Source organism: Cololabis saira, chromosome 11, assembly GCF_033807715.1.
Source record: "Cololabis saira isolate AMF1-May2022 chromosome 11, fColSai1.1, whole genome shotgun sequence".
NCBI lineage: Eukaryota > Metazoa > Chordata > Actinopteri > Beloniformes > Belonidae > Cololabis > Cololabis saira.
In genome coordinates, this window is record NC_084597.1 from 8598887 (window position 1) to 8616303 (window position 17417).

Here is a 17417-nt window from a genome sequence, read left to right on the forward strand (position 1 = left end):
CAGAAGAAGGGGCGGGGCTAATTCAGGCCAATGAAGGTCAAGGACTCCATAAAGAATCTGATGACACCACCCAGGACTCTCTATGTCAAACCATTCCAAAGTTATAGCAGAAAATCGGGACAACCAATCAGAAGAAGGGGCGGGGCTAATTCAGGCCAATGAAGGTCAAGGACTCCATAAAGAATCTGATGACACCACCCAGGACTCTCTATGTCAAACCATTCCAATGTTATAGCAGAAAATCGGGACAACCAATCAGAAGAAGGGGCGGGGCTAATTAAGGCCAACGAAGCTTAAGGACTCATTACAGAGTCCCATGACACCACCCACAACTTCCTATGTCAAACCATTCAAAAGTTATGGCAGATAAAAGTATTCTAGGGAGCGCTGTTGAGCCGTTAGGCCACGCCCATTAATGCAAACCATGAAATATCAAATTTATCGCCAAGTCTGGCTTGCATGCAAAATTTGGTGACTTTTGGAGAACTATCAAATATGGACCAATCACATGAAGGGGGGGCGCGCCTTTTGGCGTCTAGCGTCGCCACGGTAACGCTTTTGAAAGAGAAAAGTAATGCGTGGTGTCGCAGGAGGGAGACGCACATTTTGATGTATAACACACTTGGGTGCACGTTACGGTTCGGGCTGAATTAACTGCCGAAGGAATGGCATAAATTTCGTCAAAATGACACAACTAATTCAAAATAGCCGACTTCCTGTTCGGTTTCGGCCATGGTTCCAAGAGACTTTTCTTTAAGTTGTGTACTGATACAGGTGTGTAGCGATTTTCGTGCATGTACGTCAAACGGTATTGTGGGGCTTGACGCACAAAGTTTTCCGGGGGGCGCTGTTGAGCCATTTTGCCACGCCCATTAATGCAAACCATTAAATATCAAATTTTTCGCCAGGCCTGACTTGCATGCAAAATTTGGTGACTTTTTGGGCACGTTTAGGGGGGCAAAAAGGCCTTCCTTTCGTCAGAAGAAAAAGAAAAAGAAAAAAATTCCTACAGATACAATAGGGCCTTCGCACTGAAGGTGCTCGGGCCCTAATAAGACGAATATTCTTCTTAAGATTTTGAGTTTTTGCAGTGATCCATTTTACTTATCCTGTGAAGGACAGAGTCATATTGATAAGTTCTATTTTATTTTACAACTCGAGTACTGGATATACAGTACCTATCTTGCAGAATAATTCTCTAAATGTTGTATTTTGTTCAGTTTTCAAAGAAAAGGTCTGAGTCTTTAACTGTCAATGCCAAACTTGATTCCAACGGCCACTATTCCCAATATCTGCACTGTTTGGATCCAGATTATGTCGTTGCTCTGTTGTCACAAGGATAGACTCATTTGATTGGCTCCCCGTGACTTCTGGGCATATTTAACGATCTACAGTGGCTGGATGTACCTGCAAAGTATATTTGACCAACTCAGACACAGAGTTGGTGATGACTGACCCACTCCTCCCCTCCAGGCTACAGATCAGGAGGGGCCGGGCCTCTGCAGTACCGGTCCTGGCTCTGGACCGATCTGCACCTACGCCCGGCTCCTTCTACGGCTGTTTTTAAATCTCATCTTAAAACTCATTTTTATTCACTAGCATTTAACTCACCAGGATTTTTTATTTTATTTATTTATTTATTGGTTTAGTTGATAGGGACAATGCAGTTTAAACATAGTACAATGACAGCAACTGATGTTCTGCACATAGAGTTTCTAGCTATTGCTAATTTGCAACTCCTGTCCCTAGTTGGGCTTTTCTAACAATAAAATACAATACAAAAATATCTAGGACCTATGATACAAAATATAAAATTACATCTATTTAAAAACAATCACAAAAACAGTCACATAATCCCACAATCTCCACACATCATACACATACTCCCTCAGTCATTCATTCCCTCTCAACACGCATCACAACACACAGTAACATTTCAAAAGTGGGTACAATCTTGTTGTGTTTTCAGCCAGTTCTTAACCATGGATGCAAAGATTCTGCTATCTGATACCAATTTCATTTCATTCGGGAGTCCATTCCAGAGATGACCGCTCTTTACTGAGAAAGCTGATTGTCCGAATGTTGTTCTGCGGTAAGGTATTTGACAGTTACAGTTTGTATTGCTCCTGGTGACTCTGGTGCTGTTTTGTCTCTGAATAAACACTGAGAGTGGCTCTGGGGCCAAATTTTTAATACATTTGAAAAATAGTTTAAGAAAGCATAAAATAATAAAACTGTCAAAGCTCAACAGATTATATTTCTTTAAAATGTTACAATGATGCCAGCGAATTTGCTTTTTATCCATAATCTTTAAGGCTTGATTGTATAAAGTACCAATTTTCTTTATTGCAGAAGGAACTGCTTGAGCCCAGACTGTAACACAATATGAAATGTGAGAAAAGATCATAGCGTGCATATACAGCAGGGCTGCCTGGTTTGGAATGTAGTGCCTAATTAATTTGAAACAATTGAGGTTGCTTTTTATTGTATTTGAAATCTTCATTATGTGTTTATCAAATTTAAGTTGAGGATCTAGTATTAATCCAAGATACTTCAATTCTGTTACTGATTTAATTTCTTCATTGTTTAAGTGGATTTTAAATCTTTCCTGCATATTAATTTTCCTCAGTGAGAAACACATAGAAACTGTCTTTTGAAGATTGAGTATTAGATGATTTTGCACGAGCCACAGTTGGACGTCAATCATACATGCAGACAGAGCATCCGCAGCCTGTTCTGGTGTCTTGGCGGCTGCATATATGACTGCATCATCTGCATAAAGTTGGCAAGTGACCGCTGGACAGTGTAAGGGCAAGTCATTAATAAATAAACTAAAAAGCAAAGGCCCCAGTATAGAACCTTGCGGTATACCCATATTATTATTTAAAAAGGAAGAATTTATTTGGTCAATTTTGACACATTGTGATCTGCTCTGGAGATATGATGAGAACCACTGTACTGACTTGGTAGAGAAATTAAAAGATGACATTTTGGCTAAAAGCACACTATGGTTGACCGTGTCAAAGGCCTTCTTGAGGTCCAGAAATACAGCCCCCACCATATTGCCTCTATCAAGAGATTGTTTTACATTTTCAATAAAACAACAATTGGCCGTTTCAGTTGAGTGTCCTGGTCTAAAGCCAAACTGCTGAGGGTGGAGGAGTTGATTGGCCTCTAGATATTCGATCAGTTGTCCTGCCACAATTTTCTCCAGTACCTTAGACAGTACAGGTAAAATAGAAATTGGGCGATAATTACACATACTGTCCTTACTTCCTGTTTTAAATACTGGTATAATGATGGCTTTTTTCCAGGCAAAAGGGAATTTACATGTTCTGATGGAGAGATTAATAAGATGAGTCAGTGGTATCATTAATGCAGTGCTGTATCTTTTAAGAAAAGAAGTACTCATATTATAAATGTCATTGGTTCTGGAGTTGGACAGTTTTCCAAATACTTCAGTAACTGTTTTTACATTGACCTCTTTGATATAAAAGGGATCTGTGGATGTCATTCCTGTTGGATAATTTAGATCATTTAAAGTCCCAAATTTTGCAGTTAATTCTTCTACTGATTTAACAAAATAAGAATTAAGTTCATTTCCTATGGTAGCATTGTTAGTGATAGTCTCACCATCTATTGTTAGTTCCTTAATCCCTTTATGATTATTAGATTTGTTAGTTAAGTTGTTTAAGTGCCTCCAAAGGGAAGTGTTGTTGCCTTTAGCATTGTCTATAAGTTGAGTATAATATGTGGCTTTTGCTTTACGTAGTTCTGTTACCACTTTATTTCTTAGACTTTTGTAAATTAAATGGTCAGTATTTAGTTTTGAGCATAATGATGTTTTCAGAGCAGAATCACGCTTCTGCTTGTTTTGTTCTGGTTTTCCTTTCACTTGCCCAGCACTTTGGTCAGCTATTGTTGTTTTTAAGTTGCTTTATTAATAATCTTGACTCAACTTGACTTGACTATATTTACATTTGCTGTTGATGTTTGCTGCTGCTATATTACACATTTTTCCTTCTGGAATAATGCTTGTAAGCTAGAAACCCATCTTAATAAGTATATACAGGACTGTCTCAGAAAATTAGAATATTGTGATAAAATTCTTTATTTTCTGTAATGCAAAAAAAAAACAAAAATGTCAAACATTCTGGATTCATTACAAATCAACTGAAATATTGCAAGCCTTTTATTATTTTAATATTGCTGATTATGGTTTACAGTTTAAGATTAAGATTCCCAGAATATTCTAATTTTTTGAGACAGGATATTTGAGTTTTCTTAAGCTGTAAACCATGATCAGCAATATTAAAATAATAAAAGGCTTGCAATATTTCAGTTGATTTGTAATGAATCCAGAATGTATGACATTTTTGTTTTTTTAATTGCATTACAAAAAAATCACAATATTCTACTTTTCTGAGACAGTCCTGTAAGTCATACGTTATCCATGGCAACGCTCTGACTAATTATGATACATTACTTTATTTTAATGTTCCATGAGCTCTGATTTCTGGACATTTATAAATTATGAGGTCAGTTTGGATTCGTGGGATGTCGAATTACTGATACTTTATGCATTGTTTGATATGCAAACAGTTTGGTGTGATTCATCCACTGTCCACTTATTCATGTTGAGGGTCGGTGGGGTCTGCTGCAGTGTATCCCAGCTGTCGTCGGGCAACGGTGGAGGTGCACTCTGGAGGGGCTGTCAGTCCGTCACAGGGTCACATACATGACATGTATGCATAAGAAACCCCCACAGGCACAGGGAGAACATGCAAACTCCACACAGGAACGCAGGAATGTGTATTATAAGCATGTACATTATGTAATCATCCTGGCTGTTGGAAAAAAGAAAAAAAAGGATAGAATGTAGGTATAAAATACTTTTCAGGGAGATTTACAACATGGAGTATGGAGTGGACTCGATACTGTCAAGTTTCTTAGGTTTTTTGCCATGCAATTTTCCCCACTAGAAAGGGATGTCATCTACCCAGAGTCTTTTAACTGGAATCCACTCAATGACCAGACAGCTTTTCCGTTTCTTTCTTTTATTTCCAAGGTGCATAATCCATTTTTTGCCATTAGGTGAAAAACCTTTCAATCAAAACACACAAAAAGAAAATGCTTAAATTCTGTACATAATTCAAATTATTATAATAGGAAATAAGCATACAAAATACGAGATAAGTGCAGAAAATACCATAAAATAAACACCTAAATAAATAAATACTGTGAAACCCAAACCTTAACATTAAATTACAAATTTACAAATAAAGTTACCCATTTGTCAATTATTTTAGCATGTTGTCAGGTAAGTAGGAATTTCCCTTCCTTTTTAACATTTTAATGCATTTTGACATAAATTGTCTCACCTTCAACTGACGCTTAACCATTACTGCATGTATTTTTAACATGAATTATTATTTTAAACATGAATTAATTTTAACATGAATTATTTTATTTAACCTTAATTATATTTACTGCATATTTATGTATGTTTATATTTTGAGAGAGCTAGGTAGAGCTGGTAAAACTGTGTCTAAGTTACATGTTTAATAATTACAGGTGAAAGAAACAAATCCACTGTGATTCATATCAGTTTTAAAAACATTTTACTGTATATGATGTATATGAATGTAAAAATGAGCATGCAGACATCGTATAGTGGAATATGCTGCACGTTTATGCCTTTTGTAGTTCAGTGATTTGAATAAAGAAAATGTATTTATATTCCTCAAACCGTTAAAGGTCATCAGACAAAGCATTCAGTCCTTGTTTATTCTGCTTAAGCACCGTTTCCACTGAGACACCTCCATGAAGATGCCTCTCAGTGAAAGTCAAACACTTCATATGTATATATATATACACATATATATACACATATATATATATATATATATATATATATATATATATATATATATATATATATATATATATATATATATATATACACATATATATATATATATATATACATATATATATATATATATATATATATATATATATATATACATATATACATATATATATATACATATATATATATATATATATATATATATATATATATATATATATATATATATATATATATATATATATATATATAGTTACATGTATAATTTTTTATTTTCTAAGCGATGGTTTTACATTATCTCGGAAACAAGTTTCCATGACGATGCAGCATGTGAACCAGTTTCAGCAACCACACTTAATTTACAGCAGTTTTGCTTTTGACTCGTCATTTATCTCATGCACCGCTTTCAAAATGTAGTTCAGCTCAATAAATGTATGGTTTAAATAGACAATGAGCGCCTCTCGCCTGTAATGAGCTGGGACAGGCTCCAGCAGACCCCTGTGACCCTGCAAGGGATTAAAAACGGGTATAGAAAACGAATGGGTGGACGGATAAACAATAAGCTCAAAAGAATGCAGTTTGTTATCATTAACAGCTTTGATGAATGTCTCTTTTCCACATAAATTTATGTATAAAAGTGAGAACCAATAACATCTGAAATAAAGTGTTGTGTTGTTTGAGGCCACGTTAATCTCTTCCAGATTACAAAGGAATGAATTAGCTCCCCCCATCTTTGTCTCTGCATTTGCTGAACCTCTGAATGAGGTGGTGCAAAGCTCTCTGCCGACTGCTGTGTCGGTTCGCGTCGCCTGTGTCGGCCTGTGTCGGGCTGGGTCGGGCTGGGTCGGGCTCACTAGACACACCGCAAATACGACACCCGACGGCGAACTAGCACGTACGTTATGCGCATGCGTGAGAGGTAATTCCCCTCCATACCAGCAGGCAGCGCTAATCTGTATTCAGGGGCTCAAGGAGGAGGACAGCGCTTTTTTTTTCAAGGCTTTATACAAAACAGACAAACAAAACTTGTAGCTACGCCTGTTAAGAAATTTGCTCCGAAAATTTCGGGATTTTCTGCCTGCCTGCCGGCTCCGGAGCTGATTTATGGTTCCGCGTTAAATTGACGCAGAGCCTACGGCGTAGGGTACGGCGTACGGCGCGCGCGCGGCCGCGTAACCTACGCCGTAGGCTCTGCGTTGGTGTAACGCAGAACCATAAATCAGCCTTTATTCTGGCGCGGTTTGAAAAAGACAAGCGAGTGACTATATACATTCAGTGAATGAATATTATGAAAGTAAAATATATATTTCTCGCTAGAAATGTAACCAAAACGCATTTTTATGCAGAAACTAACTTAAAATATTGATTTTATTCATAAGAAATGTCCGCCATGTTTTTTTTTTTTATTCAGTCCGCAAATGACGACGAAAAGCATTCTGGGAAATTCTGGGAACAGCCAATCACAGAGTGAGCTGTTTGACCAACGGCTGAAAAGCTCCCGACGGGCCGACCTGTGGCGACGTGCAGGACACACCGGGGAAACTAGCCCGACAGACGCACCGACGCTCAACGACGGCCCGACGGACGAAAATCGGCTTGGTGTGTCAGGGCCTTAAGAGAAATTAAAATGTAAAAATAAAAGCGTCAAAGAGGGAGTGGTGTGGAGCATGTGGGTGTTTGACTCCACCGCCTAGAACCAGCTTCCAGGAGCAACGCTGTAAAAACATGGTTGAAAAGGGAGCTTTTGTATTGGATCTCTTGCTTTTCAACCAACTCAAAATTGACACTGACCGCTTTGATTTACTACGTCATCAAAGCGGAAGCAGGAAAACCACAAAATGATCCTAAAATAGTTTTGTTTTTAAATAAACTTCAATATATGGATGATATACAAACAAATATGACATTATCATATTATACTGACATGATATAAACAGAGTACAAAGTACAAGGAGTGTGAGGAAAAACATTTTAAAGAAAAAGGAGGTGATTTTATGTGGTAATATGGTCCATAATATTTTCCATAAGACTTGATGAAGCTTTCCTATTTTTAAATATTTTGCAAATTGAAGGATTCAAGTCCCACGTGAAAGTTTTATTTGGCATAACCTGGAGAAATCTAGCCTCATGGATATGAGATTTACCCAGCAGACACAGCCATTTGATTTATACATTATTTTTACACTCAACATTTAAGAATAAGACCAATACTTTCAGTAATAGTAATCAAAATTGTATGAAATTCACAAATCAACAAAGACATTTGAGTCCAAAAGCTGAGCTCAAAATTGTAAGTAAGCAAGTCTTTTTAGAGTGTTTGGTGGACAGTACACATGTTTTTGACCAGACGGTTACATCTGTAAAAATTAGGGCTGGGACTTTAATGCGTTAATTACGATTAATTAATTACAGAAAAATAACGCAAAAAAAAAAAAAAAGCATTTAATTGCAATTTACTTTTGCACTCCAAACTGTGCAGAACGTTTCTCATTGCACAAGTTCCCGATATACAGTAAGTTACCCGTAATACTGACGCACAGAACTCAACACGAGGAACAACTATGGAAACCCAAACTGATGGGAAGTCGTTGCTGGGTTTGGTGGGCGAAAAAACTTTGTTTTAAAAAACTACCGAGTGGAAACCTGGATAAAAGCACAGTTGTGTGCAAATTGTGCAAGAGAGAATTTGCCTATCAGCGGAGCTCCTCCAGCCTCCGCTACCTGCAAAGTTTTTTGCTCAGGACAATGGCAGAATAGGAGGGGCTGTCATCAGCTGATGGATCATTTTTGTTTCTGTAGTTTTTCAAAACCATTTATGGTAGAAAGGGCACTCTATGTTTAACTGTTGGTCTGTTTATTTCATGCCAAGGATATTTTAACTATTTTGCAATGTTCAGTTTCCACTTTTCTACTTGAAAGTGCTGTTTTTTAATGTTACTAAACAAAAACAAATGTGTGAGACATAGAAAGTTTACAAAAAGTCCTTAAAAAGCTTGAATATAGCTAACTTGAATTTAAGTTTGTGCCTTGTGGTCAATGCAATCATATTCCTATTATTCATATTGCACTCAACAATCAATTATCAAAATAAACACAATTTTGTTGTTTAAGCTCATTTATGTGTCAATTCAATGATTCAGTCATATACCAAAATCCATTTAAATTGAAAAATGTTGCTTCTCGTGTCAAATATTGAAATGCGATTAATTGTGATTAATTAATTAAAAAGCCTCTAATTAATTAGGTAATTTTTTTTAATGGAGTCCCACCACTAGTAAAAATACATCAAGAATTTCTGTGATATGTGTTTTATATGTATGAGGTTGTTTAGATAAGATGGTTGCATTGTTTTTGTTGGTTTCAATACTATTTCTTTTCTACAACTTTGTGAATGAGATCGTTTTCCCATTCAACAAATTTTGTTAAAGCATCTTTTTGAATAGGAGATTTTAATTCATGTGGTGTTTGAATGTGAAAAAACAAGGGAAAATGCCTCCTTTAATGCTGGTGTGCTGCACCGCACTGATTGATTCAAGCAAACTAAAGTTTTAATGTATAACATAGAGTAGAAATATGACATAAGCGCCTTCAAGCAACGTTATTCCTGAGCTGAACTGACCGGAGCTTGTTTACTAACGTTGCATCTTATTTGTCACTTAAGATAAGTTAACTGGTTTCTTGCAGACATCAAGATCATGCCGATGCCTCTGTCTGGTCTTCATTTGTCTTTGTGATTTCTTTTTTCTTTGTTTGTTTGTTTGTCTTTCCATTAAAAGGTCCAGCCCACTCAGACATTGTTTTCATTCCAGTGGAGATTTGCAGGACAGTAGGATGTTTTTGTGTGCCTGCGTTTACTTTCATATTCAAATCTAACGAGAGTCGTTCTCATTCGTGCTCTGACCTCATCCTAAAACTGCTGAGCCGAAGGGTTCCCTCCCCGCCGTTACTGTGGTAATCGCTCACATTAATGACTTCCAGGTCGCAAAGCGGTCTCCATGTGCCCTACTTTCCACATCACTTGTAGATATTTGGGGTTATAAAGGGTTTCACAAGAATATTAATATTCATAATAGAGCTATTAGATTTTTTTTGGGTCTTCATAAGTATGCACCTATTCTGGCAATAAATGGAGATATGGGGTGGGATTTTTGTCAAACCAGATGGAACTCCAGTATGGTGAGATTGTGGAACAGGCTGTTAAACTTAAACTTAAACTTTATTTATTTGTATAGCACCAACTCATGCAGTGTAAGTGCAACTCATGGTGCTTTACATACAAAAATAAAATAACAATCAAAAGTACAATTTAAAACATCCCATACGACCCCTACCTCCACACCCCACACATACACACACCCTCACTCACACTCATACACATGTGCATACACTCACACGCCCACACACACACACACACACACACACAGTAAGTGGACTGTTGACATGGCTTAGCACTAACGATCCAGGTGAGGAAAACACTACCTATGGGTGGCCGTCCACACCGAGAGGCTCCACCGGCCATGACCACCAGGAGCATCGCCACAGAGACCCCCCCAACCCGGACAGACCAGGACAGACCCCACACAGAAGGTGGAGTCCCACCCCCAGCTACCCAGGCCTGAGGGACCCCCATGACGACACCCCCATGGGCGGAGCAGACACACCTCCCAGTGTGGACGACCCCCCTGAGGAAACACTGGAGCTAAAAACTAAAGGATTAAAAGAAAGTAAAAAAATGCCTAAAAAGTGTAAAATTTTAGAAAATACTATAGGTTTACCAACTAATAGGGTTGCTAGTAAAGTTTTTCTTTGGGATTTTTCAGTTGGTGGTGAATGGGCCTCAGAAATATTTGATTTATTAGCAGAGGGAGGACTTGAAGAACATTATTTTCAAATGAAAAAGGTAGTGATAGAGGAATTTCATGACCATATTCAGTCTAAATATGCACAATGGGTAAAAGAAATCCTGCAGAAGCCAAAACTGCGAACTTAATGTTTATTTAAGAAAAAGTACGAATGTGAAAAATATGTTAATTATAATCTGGCTAAAAGTAAGAGATCACTCTGTGCACAGTTAAGGTGTGGTATATTACCCCTGCATATTGAAACAGGAAGATATAGAGGTGAACCGGAAGAAAATAGACTATGTCAGTACTGTGAATTAAATGTGGTGGAGAGTGAAATTCATTTTCTTTTATATTGTCCTTTATATCGTGATTTACGTCACGTTTTGTTTGAAAGAATTTATAATCCTGATTTAGATCTGTTAAGTATGGAGGAAGGCGTTTTAATTGAATATCTTTTTGAAAATATTTTAGTTTTTTCTGAATTTTTATTTAAAGCCTGGGATAGAAGGAGAAAGGTAACTTATATGGGATAAAATCCTCAATTTGTGTGTGTTTCTCTGTGACATGGACTGCATATTATTATTGTATGGATTGGTTCAATTGTCTGTAAGGGTTGGTATTGGCTGTTGTGGAGTGAGTTATGATATGATCTAATTATTAGTTAGAGAAACAACAGGCAGAAAACAGGCGAATCGTTCAGTTGCGGCTACAAGCACCAAAATTGTCACACATTCTCCTTAGGGGTTGCTCTTTTGATAAAACCATTGTGCCAAAAAAAAAAACACACACACAAAACCTCTAACAATACTAAAGTATACATTGCCATCCATTTTACCAGTGTCAAACATAACAAAAAAAACTCAAATTTTGCAGAATATTAGGATTCTGGGACTGATATATGTTACAAGGAAGTCAAAGTGTAAGTCCATGGGTCCAACCCGAAAAAACCCGAAACACATCCGAAAATAAACCAGAAAAAACCTGAAACACACCCGAAAATAAACCCGAAAAAACCCGAAACACACCCGAAAATAAACCCCGAAAAAACCTGAAACACATCCGAAAATAAACCCCGAAAAAACCCGAAACACACCCGAAAATAAACCCCGAAAAAACCCGAAACACATCCGAAAATAAACCCGAAAAAACCCGAAAATAAACCCGAAAAAACCCAAAACACACCCGAAAAAAAACCCAAAAATAAACCAGAAAAAACTCAAAAAAAAACCCAACCAATTTTTTTTTGGCACAATGGTTTTATCAAAAGAGCAACCCCTAAGGAGAATGTGTGACAATTTTGCTGCTTGTAGCCGCAACTTAACGATTATTCCTGTTATTTCTCTAACTATATGGACCTGGGTATAGGGGGGCTGTGTGCGTGTGGGTCGGTATTTCTGTGGGTGTATTTTTTTTTTTTCTAGTGTGGGATATTTTATTTTATTTTGTTTTAATTTCAATTTTAATTTTATTTATTATTATTATTTGTTGCTGCTTATTATCATTATTATTATTTGAAGCTGGAAGTAGGTGGTTTACACACCGGAATGTTATATTTTGATGTAATTAATGTGTCTGTGTAATCCCATGAGGGATGGGTCATTTAAATGTCCGGACACGAAAATAAAATAATTCATTCATTCAATTCATTCATTCATTCATTCATTCATGTAGAATCTGATCTGGATGTGACCTCGGTTTCTGGAGTCACAGTCAACTGGTAGTCAACACAATCCCACCTTGGCCTTGAAGAGAAGGCACAAACATGGTGTTTAGATCTTTTTTTTAAAAACCCACACACCTACATCCCAGAATCCGCAGCCCCAATCTATCTTGCTTCTGCCGTCTGAAATGGGAGCTGTTGGTAAGGTCACCCTGCACCGCCGAGGACCAAAGACAGCCATGTCGCTGTGGAAACCTCCGCTCAACCATCTGGCACTATGATAATAGAGCTGGGAGCAGGTGAGAGTCGGAGCGGAGCGAGACAGCCCCCTCGGTGTCACCGAGCGTGCGGTGTCACCTTCACCTACCGTCGACCCCATGCTGAAAATGAGCCATTCTTTACATCAAATCGCATCCATTATGTTGTCCTTGAGAGTGCGAGAATTTCAAGCATGAAAATCGTCACAATGGAGCTAAAATGCATGAAATTCTCTTGGGATGTGGGAGCTTCGGTGGCACAGTGGGGGCCATTGTGTTGTAAACTTTTCCCCTCTGCGGCGACACGCCGCCTCTGTTTCTGATGCCTCTGCAGCCATGACGACAAAAAAAAGACATGAGGCACTTTCACTACTTTAGTGCGCTTATACTCTGTGATAACTGATAGTGTGCGACAGTTGGGAGTCGAGGCAGATGTTTCTTTTGTCTCGCTTACTGTGCAGAAGGAGAAATGTTCTGCTGTCAGGAGGAGCAAAGGGAGCAGTGACGTCCACAAAAGGAAAGAACTTCATGGATATACATGCACCGAATCCTAAACCCCGGGTCTAGATTTAGTTGATATGCTAAGTCACGTCAATGAAATACTTCAACTTTTGATCAGGTTGAACTGGGGACAGAAAATTGAAGGAAGGAAGAACGGATAAATAACTTTTCAACATTTTCTTTCTAATCTTTCCTTCATCTTTAAATACTTTCAAGTCTCTATTCCTCAGTGTTTTTTAACCCCAGTAGCAAGAAGGGATGATCAAACTTTAATAAATAGCTTTGAGAAACGCATAAAGAAGCTCTCTTGGAGATGTGAGAGACAGATAGGATGATCTATCACTGTGTGTATTAAATACGATGCTGCAGTTAGCAGCAATTGACTTATAGCCTAACGAGAAAGTAGGGAAAACACATCATCCAGTTCAGCCTCTTTATCAATAATTTATCAGAAAATGAGTTGCATTCCACATCTTTCTTTCCAACCTTGGAAATAGGACATGCTCAAAGATGTCAAAATGTGCTCGTGAAAACGTGTTCAGCAGCGAATATCTATGTAAATGTATGAAACTAAAACCCAACTATTCACGATCCAAACCAACTTCCTTTCGTTCAAAATGCTGGTAAAAGTTCAAAATGTTCAAAATTATTTCTTCTGCAAAATTTTCATGAAACCCGTTCCAAGGACTGATCCAGGTCCTGGTCCAGGTTTCTTCAGGTTCAGGTTTAAGGTCTGAATTTTAGTTAAATCATCTTGATTAATTGAATGGGACTGGATTAGATTAGACTTAATTAGACTATTCAACTTTTTTTTTAAATCTTGCATTTAATTGCATAAATAATTGCATTATTACATAATTGCAACGTGCAATTATGTAAATATCCATCTGTAAATATCCGTCTGATATTTTATATACCAGTATTTTTTATTATTTATGTTTTATTATTATTGTATATACCAGTACTGTTTATAGTATGTCATACTCTGATATTATTACTGTATTATTATTATTTCTATTGATGCCTCTTGTTTTGCACTATCCCCTTTGCTGCTGTACATTGCGAATTTCCCCGCTGTGGGACTAATAAAGGAATATCTTATCTTATCTTATCTTAAAATTGGAATACGGTCAAATAAAAGCAGCAAACCCAAACGAAAACCCCATGAGACCAAAAAAAAGACATAAATACATTAAATTAAATGAAGAATTGTGCCAGAGTACAGTACTTTTCAGATAACCTGCACCAAAACTCCTGTCTTATCTGGTATAATCAGATATTTTAATTCAAAGTTGTGTAATCTTAAAATAGAAATAGTTGTGCATGAGATGTCCGTGTAGGTGCTATTCTTCCCTGAATGGGGCAATAGTTCTTGTTATTCAATAACTACACAACACTGAGGTGGATTTCAAATTTTTATTTAAAGTCCTGTTTTCAAAGTAAACTTTCCCACAAAATGACCGGTGTTGTCATGTCATATGCAATAATAAAGAGCCACTTTCCCAGCTTGAAATAATTGTACTTCTATTGTTTTTCCTTTTCTCAGCAATAGTTGTCTTGGTTCTACCACCATTTGCATTTAACTGTATTGAATATATATATAAAAAAAACAATATACATGAAAATAAATAACTTAAGTTTCTAGTTAAACATGCGAAGGAAGTAACAAAATCAAGAGATCGTTGCAATTGTACATGGCAAGGCAGGAGATTTACTGTGTGTCCTAGTTTACTTATTTGCCTTGATTTACCATCGAGGAAGATGCAAAGGAAGATGTGATAGAGTGAAGTAAAGGAACTGGAAGCAACGATAAAATCACCTGAATCAGAGTGATACAGACTGCCAATGTCATCCAGGGAGTGAAATCACGCTTTGATTAAACCGTTCTTGGAAGAGGGGCATTGAACATTCAGCAACACTAACTCCTGCATATTTCAGCTCAACAGAACAAAGGACTTATTACTTAACTTCAAAACCGCGATCCCTTTCTTTAAAACCTGCTGCACCCAGAAGACTGTGCTTAAACAACTAAAGTATAATATAAGACAAATATAAGTTGTGTCTTTGAGGATGTGAGCAGCCCTAGATGGGTGTTAACCACACTTTGGCTGCATGTTTTACGTGACCTTTTATTTGTAAGCATGACAACAATGTGGAGATTTAGCCAAAGTCAGACTTCAGAGCCACGCTGCAGCGTCGGTCGGTGTGTGTGCCGTTAAAACAGGGATTCACTGCAGGACTGGGCGTATATGACTCGGAGTACCTGTGTGCACTGGTAACCAGCACGAATAAAGCTTCACAGTGTAGAAGCACGGGGATTGTTATAATGAGGAGGACAGAGGATGTGCTGCATAAAAAAGGAACATCATCCTGTACAAGGTCGAGGCACTTTCAAAGCAGCGTGCACAGACTAACAAAGGTTAATGCACACACAGACATACACACCCAAAACACACCCACCCACCCACCCACACACACACACACACACACACACACACGTGCCATCAGTCTTTTTCTTCTATACTGAACGGGGGAAGAATATGCCGGTCTTTCAGCCAGAGTCCATGCTGAACAGCTCGATGCCGTGAGGACTCCAGTAGAGGCCGACGCCAGAGTTGAAGACCAAGGACCAGACGTACGGGACGAAGAAGTCCTCTGGCTGGTCTTCCTCCACATACTTAAACTTCAGCTCTGGAAATTTCTATTCACACAAAAAAAAAAGACAAAAGAAATTGTCAAAATGTGTTTTTTTTGTTTTTTTTTTTAAAGCAGACTATTTGACTTTTGAGGGCAACTGCAAGAGGTGACTGCATGATCCCACACAGACGCACATCATGTGGATAGGCAGTACTCTCATGCGTGGGTTACCGCATATGGAACAGTCTACCAACTACAATAAGAGAATGTGACACATATGATACATTTAAAGTTAACCTGAAAAAATGGTTGCTACACAGACAAACTTGTGACCATGTTTGACGTAACCGCTGTTGTCATGTAGTACTGTCTTACTGTTATTACTACTACTTCTCCTTTAGTTAATGCATTGTTTGTCCTGTCGCTTTTAATGTCAATGTAAATCACTTTGAATTACCTTGTCTTGAATTGTGCTATATAAATAAATTTGCCTTGCCTTGCCTTTGTATTGTTTTCTTTTTGTTTTTTTCTCCCCATTCCCACAGTACAATGACTAAATACTAAAATCAATTCTTCTACACCACATCTAAAACAATAGCATGACCCGGTTTTGCATTGCTGCAACCCCATTCCACCTACAATACCCCTATTTGTTGTTTTTTTTTTTTATTATTATTATTATTATTATTATTTTATTTTTTTAATTTTTTTATTTATTATCATTATTATTCTTTTTTTTGTTTATTTATCTTTTTTTTCTTTCTTAAGTCCATAACCCCATGCACCACGTACTTTATACCTCTACTCTGCACTTTATAGCTGTGACACTTTACATTTGCACTTTACTTTAGCCTGCTGCTATAACTTATAACGGTAACTTATAAACTATAAATGTAAAAATACTATGAAATGTGTTATGTGGTTGGTTGTATCATCGTGATATTGGTTATATTATTGTACTATTGTATTTTTTTAACTGAACATTGTATTGCTCTTAAACTTGCTTGTTTTTATATTCTAGCCGAGGGACTGCCAATGGGAATTAGCCAATAGGCTACATTTGGGTGCATCTGCTTTTATTTTGTAAAATGCATAATGATGTGCACTGTCCCTCCTTACCAAATAAAATAAATTGAAATTGAAACTTGTCACATTTAAAGAACCAGCACTCAAAAAAGCATGACATTTATTTGGAAATTTAAGTCGGTAGAAAGCTTTCACTTGTGCCCCACAAACATTTATCTGAAGTGCAAGCGGGCGGAAAACAGAGCTCTGCTACTGGAGTCATACGTTTGACGGTGGATGACTAAACACTCAACACCGGTGTAGCGCTGTAAAGCGGAGAGAGCCTTTTTCTTCTGAGCGGCCCTGCTTCCAGAAGTAAAAAATTATCTTCCCTATAGACGGCGATGCATGACTCACGCCTGGGGAGCAACTGCAGCTTGGACGGACATGAAAAAGCTCCCCGCTGAATCATCAGAACAGCAGATGAAACCCGATTTAGAAAATGTGTGGATAAAGCGTCCAGCGGTAGATCTCATCTGTAGCTGCAGCTCTAATTAGTTTCATAACATATGCTGGTGTGTTTTATTTTTAAAAAGTCAATTAAAACGGCTGGGGATGTGGATAAGTATGGACAAATAAAC

At 37.5% G+C, this 17417-nt stretch overlaps 1 protein-coding gene across 1 annotated transcript in view; it reads right to left on the minus strand.

The window, feature by feature from the left end:
• Window positions 1-14523: 14523 nt before the first annotated feature.
• LOC133454536 (dymeclin-like) overlaps window positions 14524-17417 on the minus strand; it is a 58887-nt gene continuing 55993 nt past the window's right edge. The window contains exon 5 of the mRNA XM_061733260.1: window positions 14524-15835. Within this exon, the coding sequence (XP_061589244.1) occupies window positions 15686-15835 (150 nt within the window). The 3' untranslated portion in view covers window positions 14524-15685. The remainder of the gene's footprint in view (window positions 15836-17417) is intronic.